Source organism: Arachis ipaensis, chromosome B10 (genome assembly GCF_000816755.2).
Source record: "Arachis ipaensis cultivar K30076 chromosome B10, Araip1.1, whole genome shotgun sequence".
NCBI lineage: Eukaryota > Viridiplantae > Streptophyta > Magnoliopsida > Fabales > Fabaceae > Arachis > Arachis ipaensis.
The window spans coordinates 18,755,100-18,766,388 of record NC_029794.2 but is presented as its reverse complement, the minus strand read 5'-3'; the positions used below and the strand labels follow the sequence as shown (position 1 = coordinate 18,766,388).

The following is an 11,289-nucleotide window of genomic DNA, read 5'->3' as shown; positions in this document are numbered from 1 at the left end:
ATAATATTCACCCTTTTTTTTATAATGGTACATATTACACAATTATGAATTCTTTTTTTTTTTTTTTTCTCTTTTTCAGCACATACACAATATCACAATTACGCCGTCGATCGTCGTTTCTAGATGAAGCAATCAAGAAAAGAAGAAACAAAGTTTATCTTTTTGGTTTGCAGAGCAGGGTGGAAAAAAAAAAAAAAATTATCTTTTCGGTTTGTAGAGGAGGTTGACTGATTCAGACTTCAGAGCGATCAGCGAAGTCAAACGTGTTCTATTGTTCAGAAGGTAATAGTAAAGACTAAGAAGTAAAAAAAAACTCAATAAAGAAAATAATTAAAAAAACTTATTAAATAATAAATCAAATATTAGAATATTATTACTAAATTTAAATTTTTTTTTAACTTCTACTATTAATACCTCAATACTACAATTATATCGTATATAACAAAAATAAAAAAAAAGTAATAATTAACAAACACTTAATAACAAATTAACTACCTATGGCTCAAAATTCCAAAGCCCAAGCAGCAAACTGACAAATTTATGAGTGAGTGAGACCAACATTATAAATTGGAGGAATAACTTTTATTTTTTTTGTTTTTTTATAAGAATTTTTTTTTTTGGAGGAGGCACTGCCTCCCCTCAATTATATGTAATTTCGCCCCTGATGCAAGTGAGGGTGTCAAACTTCGCCGCCATAAAAAAGTAATCAATTGAGAGTTAAGGGTAAAAAACCATTATAAGCCAATGTCATTTAGAATTTACGTATATAAGCCAAACCGAAAATGGTTTCAGTAATGCGCCAGAACGTATATTAATATAATTCGAACCAACATGGTTCGAACTGCATTTGTTAGTAATTCGAACCAGTGCAGTTCGAATTACAAGTTGATTGTTGTTAATAAATCGAACCAAGATGGTTCGAACTTCAAGTGCACATAATTCGAACCAGGCTGGTTCGAATTATAGAGAGAGAACGCTGACAAAGTAATTCGAACCAGGCCGGTTCGAATTAGTGGGAGACAGAAGCCTATATATATGTTTCTAAACGTGAGTGGTCTCATTAGAGGGAGTAAGATGGCTAGTGAGGAGAGTTTTGTTGTTTTTGTTCACCACAGAGGATCCATTAAGAGAAAAACTCGTTCCGGTGTGAAGTTCACAGATAAGGATCCTCTCTGTATTGTCGTTAGTCCTAGGACGAGCTATGATGACCTTGTTAGATTTGTGCTGATGAAACTCAGTCTGGAAGGTGCGAAGCGGGTTAAGAAGTTTTTCTATCGCATTCCAATCACGGTCCTCCAGGATACCGTGAAGTATGATTGTTTCACGATTGGTAGTGATGAGGACTTGCAAGTAATGTTTCTTTGTCGGCGGCAGTTTCCGGAGGTCAGGACACCATAATTGTTGGCAAAGCTTGTTGATGTGGTATCCAGCTCAGGGGGTTCGAACCGGAATACCACCACTTTAGCCACGGCAGCCGGTTCTAGTTCCCGGCCTGCCGTTGCTTCTTCCTCCGTCCCTGTGTATGAGCAAGCGGTCCAACCCGTCGCGTCCCCGTCCTTTGCTGCTGATCTGAATGGCAGCGGAGGGGATGAGGTAGGATCATTTGACATTGCGCCGAACGCTTTACTGGGCGTTGCACCGCTTGGCGTTAGAGATGGATTTTTGGGGGAAGGAGAGGAGGATGACGTCGAGCCGGATATGATTGATGATGACAGCGGCGATGATATTGGAGCGAGTGAGCCTGCATTGGCGGTAGGTGGTTCTAGCTCTGGCACACAGCAGTATCCACCACATTTTTCCTCTTTGGACTTGGATGCCATGAGGCAGGAGGGGGTATCTGGTCACTCTGTTGGATTCGGGGCTAGAGATGCGGAAGGGACTGCTGGTCTGACAGAGTTTCAGGTTGGTCAGCAATTTCAGGATAAAGATGAGGCCCTGTTAAGTGTGAAGACTTACAGCATCTGGCGAGGGGTACAGTACAAGGTTGTGGAGTCTGATCATCGCCGTTACGTGGGCAAGTGTTCTGAGTTTGGGAATGGGTGCACATGGTTGATTCGACTGAGTCTCCGGCAGCGCAAGGGCATTTGGGAGGTCAAACGGTACAATGGACCTCACACTCGCCTTGCCACCTCCATCTCTAGTGACCACCGGAGTTTAGATTATCATGTGATATCGGCGTTCATTATGCCAATGGTTAGGGCCGATGCATCCGTCAGCATAAAGGTGCTCCTAAATGCCACAGCAGCACACTTTGGGTTTAGGCCGACTTACAGGAGGGTCTGGATGGCGAAGCAGAAGGCTATTTCTCTCATCTACGGTGACTGGGATGAGTCATACAACGAGCTCCCTAGGTGGGTGTTGGGAGTCCAGTTGACGATGCCTGGTACTGTTGCAGTCCTACGGACGAGCCCCGTTCAAGTTGGTGGACAAGTTGACGAGTCTCAAGCCTATTTTCACAGACTTTTCTGGACGTTTCCACCGTGCATCGAGGCATTCCGTCATTGCAAGCCACTAGTTAGCATCGACGGCACACATCTGTATGGCAAGTACGGGGGAACGTTGCTCATCGCGATTGCACAGGACGGTAACTCGAACATTCTACCTGTTGCATTCGCACTAGTAGAGGGTGAGAATGCAGAGTCTTGGTCATTCTTTCTCTCCCACCTTCAACAACACGTGACACCGTAGCCGGGATTGCTGGTTATCTCAGACAGGCATAACGGCATCAAGGCTGCGCTTGAGGCACCTGACGGAGGTTGGTTACCTCCATCTGCATACCGTGCATTCTGCATTCGACACGTAGCGGCTAATTTTGCCCTTACCTTCAAGGGCAAGGACGCACGGAGGCTTCTAGTGAATGCGGCTTATGCGAAGACCGAGGTTGAGTTTGATTACTGGTTTGATATTCTGCGGTCTGAAGACCCGGCGATGTGTGAGTGGGCGAACCGGATTGACTACTCCTTGTGGACTCAGCATCGTGATGATGGGCGGAGATTCGGTCACATGACGACTAATATCTCCGAGTGTGTGAACTAAATACTCAAGGGTGTCAAAAATCTCCCTGTATCCTCCTTGGTGAAGGCAACATATGGTAGGCTTGCGGAACTCTTTGTTCGTAAGGGGAGAGAGGCTGAGGCTCAGATGAGAACCGGACAACAATTCAGTCAGCACTTGGTGAAGTCTATTGAGGCCAACTTGAAGACGGCCAGGTGCTTCACGATGACTTTGTATGACCGTGATAACTCCGAGTTCACCGTAGCAGAGACCACTCCTACTGGTTCTTTCTCGTTGGGTAGCTACAGAGTATCGCTTGCCTCTCAAACCTGTGACTGCGGGTACTTCCAGGCGCTTCATTTCCCGTGCCAGCACGCACTTGCATGCTGCGCCTACTCACGGGTTACCTGGTCCTCTTATGTTCACAGCGTGTATCAGATTAGTTCAGTGTTCAGTGTGTACCGGATGGGATTCACACCACCGATACCGGAGGGCTTCTGGCCACCTTACGACGGGCCCACGGTGATTCCGGACCCTGCCAAGAGGCGTGCGAGAGAGGGTCGTCCAAGATCCACTAGGATACGGACGAATATGGACGAGGCAGATCCAAACCGGCCAAAGAGGTGTGGCCTCTGTCGCCAACCCGGACACACCCGTCGGAGTTGCCCACAGCTTGGAGGATCGTCTCACACGGGGGGCCAATAGTAGCGATGTTGTTAGTGTTAGTGCTTATTGATTTTTATTTTTCCTATTACATGTTATGTTTGAGGACTTATGTAATCTGTTGATCTTTCTACCTTCTAGTAATGAAAAAGCTGTTTTCGAATTTGAGTATAGCTAGAAATCCCATAAATGCAAAAGTTGATAACTAATTGTCAACATTAAAGTGTTATATGATTCAATGATAATAAATATTCACTGATCCACTAGGTAAATACCAGATTTTGAAGTACAATAAGATGAACAAACAACAAGGAAAAACATCTCTAAAGTAACAACAGTGGTCCACATAGGTATCATACATGAATGAACCCTAACGTCCAAAATACATGAAAAGTAAATCATCTAAACAAGTGGGAGCCCGTCCCACAACAACGGTGTACCCGTGGCCTCTGACCTCTGCAGATAAATGGCTCCTCATCCTCGATCTCATCCGCGTCCTCCTGCGGGGGCAGGCTGTGCGGGTGGCGTAAAATGGACGGGTGCGGCAGACGGCCCGGCGACAGACTCTGATGCAGCGGTGTAGGCGGAAGGTGGGGTACCTCCCAAACCAAACTGGTCACCAACAGGTGTCTTAGCAGGCTCGTTCATATCAACATCTAAGGGTGCCTGTGTGCCGGGGGTCTGACCACGCCTCCTGCCCGGCACGTCCTCCTGCATGATAGCCGTAATCTCCTCTAGAAACCGTGGACTGCCGAAGTCCGCATCAAGCGTATCTGTGCCAAGGAAGTCCTGCCACTGTGATCCCGGAATAACCCATGGAGTACCGTCCTGCTGAGGCTGGTCATCGGCGGGTATACCAACAAAGTAATGTCCAAGAGGTCCCGACCCAAGTCCAGCGTCACTAGGCTCAGCCCCGTCACCCATCCCTGAGCCATACCACTCACCTCTGTGCCCCCCATCCTGGGTACTAACACCAGAAACTGCAGCCGCCCCTGCACCATCCCCGCCCTCGGGCCCATGCTGATCGTCGTCATCGTCCTCAGGGTCAGGAGCAGCGGCATGAATCGCAGCACGCCCTCTACCTCTGCCTCGCTGGCCTCGTCGTCGACCCCCAGCGGGGCCGGCCTCGTCATCATCCTCCATAGCACGATCAAGCCACCTCCAGTCACGCTGGCTCCGCCGTGTCCCCACGCGAGCTCTCCTCTCAACCCGCCGCCTGTCCGGCACGTCGTCAGGACGATCCATCTCAGGAACTCACCCAGCTCCCCGCTGTGAGGCCTCAACAGGAATAGCAACGGCTCTCGGATTCCCCAAGTGCGGATCCGGGGACAAGAACCTCTTCCCGTGCTAACTCCACCACTCCAGGAACTCATGCGACGGACCAGGGTCAGCAACAACATCGAACCTCAGCACGCTCTCCGCACGGGACTCCCAATGGAGATGCCACTTCTGCAAATGGTACGGGAACCATCGATCGCCGCCTCTGCCGTCCTTCGACATCAGAAAGTCGATGTTCAGGGCGGGATGTGGACGGGGCTGCACCCCTCCAAACTGCGGAAGAACCCTATCTATCTGATGCCACTCTATGACGGCAAAGTAGATAAGCGACGTAACAGACCGCCACAGCGCCATATGCCGAGGCTCCAAAACCTCTGGATGCACAACCTGAAGTACGTCGGGGTTGCTGTACGGCATCCAGATAAACTGCACCAAGAACTATACAGTATCAGGGCAACTCATGAACCCAACTCGTAAAGTGTGGTTAAATAAAGAAACTTATTAAGTAACATACTGACCTCTCTATCCTGCAACCGGTCTATCCAGAGCCTCCACATCTGAACTTTAGGACCCTTCTCGCTACTGGATGGGTTGTAACCTGACCACCTGCATCATACACATGTCTTACCGCTACTTAAATGTGTGCTTAGGGTATCCAATACATTATAAATGAACACGTAGTTATGTATAGTAAATTGAAATAGACAAGGTTTAGTACAGTACCTCGAGGCCAATGGCCAACTGAACGTCTCAAACCCTGCAGGCCTAAACCGAGGAAATCGCCAAAAAATCCATGACTGAAGTAGCTGAAGTGGGCCCGCTAGCTTGATAATATTTCTGTTCGCCACTCGGCACATGCACCGGTACAACCATGCCAGTGCTGCAGAACCCCAGCTGTAGGTCCCCATCTCCTCCAGCCTAGCTACAAACGGAAGCCATCTGATGTGAATGCGGTTGCCGGACTTGTCCGTAAACAGCTGCGTGCCCAACAATATCATGATGTACGCACGGGCATATCGACGCACAGTCTCCTCATCAGCTCCCTCCGGGCACTCACCAAAAGTCTCCTGAAACCAGCTGCAGTTGACCGCGTACTTCTGAACCTGGCTAGGAGGAGGTACCACTCCAAGCAACTCCTCGAACCACACCCAGGCTGGACGGCCACCCTGGATGTATATCTGGAACTCTGATAGGCAGCCGCTGACGTAACGCCCGTCCACTGGCAAACCCAGCTGATATGCCACGTCCTGGAGTGTGATCGTGTACTCTCCAAACGGCATATGAAACGTGTGCGTTTCCGGACGCCATCGCTCGACGAACGCACTGACAAGGGCCTCGTCCAACCGGAACCATCTATCGTTCAGCCTTGCAAGATGGTATAGACCGGCCATCTGCAGTTACGGAACGTATCTGTCATCGAGGAGCATGCCCTGCTGCCGCCGCATGCTCCTGATGCATCGCTGAGGCTGCGGAAGAAATGAACTGCATTATTAGAACTAACTTAATTACCAGTGACAAACATAATCAACACGATAATTCATAAACCAAAAAATCGTACTAAATATGACCGCTTAAAAATCCAAGAACAAGAACCACTTGCATAAACAACTAACATAAGAAACCAGCATAAACCACTGACATGAAAGATCTAACATAAAACAACCACAACTAAACCGCTAACATAAACCACTAACATAAACCACTAACGTCAACCTCGAAGATAAACCACTAACATAAACCGTTAACATAAACCACTTACATAAACCACTGAGATAAACCACCAACATAAACCACTAAGATAAACCACCAACATAAACCACTAACATAAACCGTTAACGTAAACCACTAACATAAACCGTTAACGTAAACCACTTACATAAACCACTAAGATAAACCACTAACATAAACCATTAACGGAAATCACTAACATAAACCACTAACATAAACCACCAACTAAACCACCATCTAACCCGCATGCAAAACCACTAAGTCACATGTACCGGTAGAACAAAGTTATTTCCGTAATAACCTCCTCGTTGATGACCCCAGCTATATGGGCGACTCCGTCCAAGCGATATAACCGTGCCGGATCATCCCCCATCAGCAGAGTATTCCGTTCAGGTCTTCGTCGGAGAGAATCTGGGTCGTTTTCTCTGAGATTTGGTGGGGTATGGAAAGGTGAGAATGGTTCGAATGAGGCTGATTCGAACTCTTTATATAGCCGAATCACTAGTAATTCGAACCAGGGTAGTTCAAATTATTAAGAACCCAGCATAAGTGTAATTCGAACCAGGGTGGTTCGAATTACTTGAAGACTTTACTTACCTATAATTCGAACTAAGCTAGTTCGATTTACGTGGAGACGGAGTTCGAACCTTGCTGGTTCGAATTACAACCAACTTTTTATCAACCTAATTCGAACCAGGCTGGTTCGATTTACTAAGGAATCTAATTCGAACCGAGCTGGTTCGAATTACATATATATAGCTCCTGGCTCATTACTGAAACGAATTTCAATTTGGCTTATTTACGTAGTTCTCAACTTGCCTTGGCTTATTCTAGTTTTTTGCCCGAGAGTTAATGGTAAGATTTGGCAAAGACGAGGTTAAAAAATTTTGGGGGGCCGAGGCCACTACTCGCCCCCTCTAAGTCCGTCCTGCAAAAGTTATATAAATTATGTGTGTTATTTATGAAAACGGAAAAGCTCTACATTACAAGCGATTAGGGCTTGTAAGCATTACAAGTCAATTAACCCCTAACCCCCCAAAACACGCTGCAAGTGCTACGTCCCTTACACGCGCTATATATAACTACCAAATTTAAAAGATTTGTTTCCTTCTTCGTTCTCCTTCTTTCCAAATTTGCTCGTTCTTCTTCTCGCGCGTCTTCCCCTGCTTTTTCGATCATTCTTTTCTCCTCCTTCCTCACTGGTTTGAGATTTGATTTACATATGATTACTCTGAATTTTGTTGCAGTTATTTGTATAGCATTGTGTAGCTAAATAATTCGTGAACATTGACTGTGAAACTAACGCGTGAACATAAATCTGTGGATTGAATCTAATGTATTGGTTTTGATTAATTATCTGTAATTTATAGCAGACGCTCGGGTGTAGATCAGAATTTTTTGGGTGTATTTTTGGGGAAGCGTGGGTATATTTACAGTTTATGGCTTTTTTGTTATTTTAGTTGAGTTGTTGTCGTTCGGGTGTATTAGATCAGACATGATTGGGTGTATTTTTTGTTTTTGACATGGTGTATTCTGCAGCCTCTCTCTGTTGATGACCAGTTTATTCCCAAGGTTGGAATGACCTTTACCACCCTTGAAGATGCTGAAAAAATTTACAAGAACTACGCCAAGGCTGCAGGGTTTTCTACAAGAGTTCGTAGCACAAATAGGAAGGGAAACGAGATTAAGAATCAATTGATTACATGTAGCAGAGAGGGAAAATAGAAATCTAAAATATCTCAAATATCACAGGGAACTAAGCATGTCTATTCGTCGTACAATAGAGAATAACGAGGAGGCTGGTATTAGACCAAGCAAAACTTACCAATCATTTGTTGCGGCTGCCGGGGGTCATCGCGAGTTAAATTTTATTGAAAAAGATGTGAGGAAAAACATTACGAGAGAAGTGCGAAAAGTGTGGGTGTGCTTAAAGACTCATTTGATAGGAATTGGAATGATTTTCTGCTGAATTTTGGTCTTGTGGACAGCAAGTGGCTTTCAGGTAATGTTTGTTTAAAATCTGCAGCAGAGGTGTAAATTTAATTTTTTTTCGGGTGTATTTGTAGTCTGTGTTTGGGTGTATTCTGCAGATCTCTATGAAGACCGTCATATATGAATTCCAATCTATCTGGATCACCACTTCTGGACAGAGATGAGAAGCACACAAAGGAGCGAGAGCATGCATTCTTTTGGGTATAAAAGCAGTGTTCTTTTGGGTGTATTTATGAATTTTCTTGTATTTCACATTTTACATATATATACATATATATACTTCAAAATCTTGTTTTTATGTTATAAAATACTGTTTGTTTTTTTTTTTTTTACAACAGTTTAAGGGTTTTAGGTATTAGGGTTTAGGGTTTTAGGGTTTACGGGTTAGGGGTTAAGGTTTAGGTTTTAAGTGTTTAGGGTTCAGGGTTTTAGGGATAAAGCATCAGGGGGATAGATTTTTGGGTGTATATTCAACTCTCTTTGGGTGTAAAAAATGGCAGGTTATGGGTGTATATTTGGTTTGATGTTTTCCTTCATATTATAGTACATGTAATTCATACATTTTGAATACAGGAGAGAGAGTTTAATTATTGAAAGAAATTTTACAATAAATTGGATTATAATTGAAAAATTTTTACAGCATGTGTTCAATTTGTTACAGGACTATATAACATTTACATTAATCAGTGTCAATATCCTTAGAATCTATCTGACAATTTGGTGATGCACCCTTAGCGGCGGGATGTGCATCAGGTCACCAAATCCCAAATCCCTAATAATTGATTTCTTCTCCTCGCTCATGTTTCTGAATTTCTCACTTAACAAATGTGTTGCACACTTAAGGTCTTTGATTTGCTGTAAACAAAGCAAAATTATAGTTAGATATATTTCTATTATATAAAACTGATTTCATCTAAGACATATATTTGTTCTTACATTTTTTTCAGTTTGCACCTTGAGTATTATAACTTCATTTTTTCTGGAGATTGTTGATCGAGAGTTCTATGTTGTGTTGATGGAGAGTTCTAATCTTCGCGACGAGTCCTATCTCTGCAATTTGGAATGTTGCTTGAAAATGGACGGTTTGTGTTTTTTTCGAAGGGCTTGGAGAAGTGGAAGAGTGCGCCATTAAGGAGCGCTATTTTGCGAAGAGCAACCGTTGAGTGGGGCGCGTGTAGTTTACGTTCCATTTAAAGAGAGATGAGTGCGCGTATGAATGAAGTGTGGGCTGGGAACTTGTAAAACTTGTAGGGCCTTTTTGCTTGTATGTGTAGCATCATAATAAATCGAATCAATTTATATCTATTTATATATTTCGGTAAATACATGGTAAATTGAATTAGAGTGTGTCAATTTATTACTTACGCTTAAGCGCATTGGTAAATCGAATTGAATTCGTTCAATTTACTAGAAAACCTAACTATGCATCGACCATGCTAATTTAAGTATGACCGTTTCGATTTACATAAATAGAAATGTCCATTAAAAATACGCACGTAATATCGGTCGAGTGATTTATGTAAATTTGAATTGGCATTAATTTATTTAAAATTTTTACCCTAAATTTATTACTTCTAAGGCGTATCCTATACTCTATTTAAAAAAAAAAAAAACTATTTTTAGATTAAATAACCTAATTCACAGTTGTCTTGCATATCACTTTTGTTAAGGATAAACAATTATAATGGTATTTAAAATTTTATAATATCAACAAAAATAATTTTAAAAAGTATGAACGATAAATAGGTTTTAGGAAGATTTAAAAACGTGATAAAAATAGTTAGATATTAAATATATATATATATTTTTAAAAAAATGAAGATTAGATTTTAATATAACTTTTTATCAATATTATAAAAAAAGAGTATTTTATCTTTAAAATTTAGTAATTTTATATCAAATATTTTTAAAATATATTATAAATGCCTAATATTCTTTTAAAAGTAAAATATTCTAGAGATCAATTTTTTGTTTTGATTTTTGTGTGTATCTTTTAAATAGTTATTTAAATATTACTACAAAAATTTAAATTAAATGTATAAATTATTGGGCAAAATGCCATATGAAACCAAATGGAAGAGGAACGAGATTCTACCAAGCAAAAAATACATGGGTCACCCAAAAACATATTTTAATGTAATTCGAATGAGGTTAGTTCAAATTAAAATAAATTAAATTCGAATTAGTCCCTATCAAAATAATTCGAAAGGATTCAATTCGAATTATGCATGAGTGGATCTAAGGAGTAATTCGAATTATATTGATTGGAACTACATGCAAACCTGACCCACACCTTCGCTCGAATTAGGCTGATTCGAACCGCCTACCATTTTGACAAGTAATCCATACAATTATTTTGATACATCAACAATTATATTTATATGGAACCAATACTAAATCAAATTCAATTAGTTCGATAATAGGAGTCTATAAAAAAAAATTACATTTTATAAAGTTTAAAAATTTTTATTATGTGATAGGTTAGTAAAAGAGTACATTACAAATTTTTATAGTACTCATCATAACAATGTTTAATTTAAAAATTGTTATTTAAATTTTAGTTGTACTTATTACAAAATAAATAATTACAATAAAAAATTTTAAAAATTATAACAATATATAAATATACAATAA

General features: G+C 42.0%; 2 protein-coding genes across 2 annotated transcripts; one reads left to right on the top strand and one right to left on the bottom strand.

Moving 5' to 3' along the window:
- LOC107620289 lies at nt 3,220-3,699 on the top strand. The gene has a single exon (XM_016322472.1). The coding sequence runs from the start codon at nt 3,220-3,222 to the stop codon at nt 3,697-3,699; it is 480 nt and encodes a 159-aa protein (XP_016177958.1).
- Nucleotides 5,005-6,215, bottom strand: LOC107620288 (serine/threonine-protein phosphatase 7 long form homolog). Its single transcript, XM_016322471.1, has 3 exons — nt 5,659-6,215; nt 5,454-5,541; nt 5,005-5,361 (listed from the first exon to the last, which is right to left on the bottom strand). The coding sequence occupies exons 1-3, from the start codon at nt 6,213-6,215 to the stop codon at nt 5,005-5,007; spliced, it is 1,002 nt and encodes a 333-aa protein (XP_016177957.1).

Coding starts and splice junctions, on each gene's coding strand:
- LOC107620289 (XM_016322472.1), top strand. CDS start 3,220: ATGACTTTGTATGACCGTGATAACTCCGAGTTCACCGTAGCAGAGACC.
- LOC107620288 (XM_016322471.1), bottom strand. CDS start 6,215: ATGCCGTTTGGAGAGTACACGATCACACTCCAGGACGTGGCATATCAG. Junction 5,542..5,658: donor AGTTGGCCATTGGCCTCGAG/GTACTGTACTAA, acceptor TGTATGATGCAG/GTGGTCAGGTTACAACCCAT. Junction 5,362..5,453: donor ACCGGTTGCAGGATAGAGAG/GTCAGTATGTTA, acceptor TTCTTGGTGCAG/TTTATCTGGATGCCGTACAG.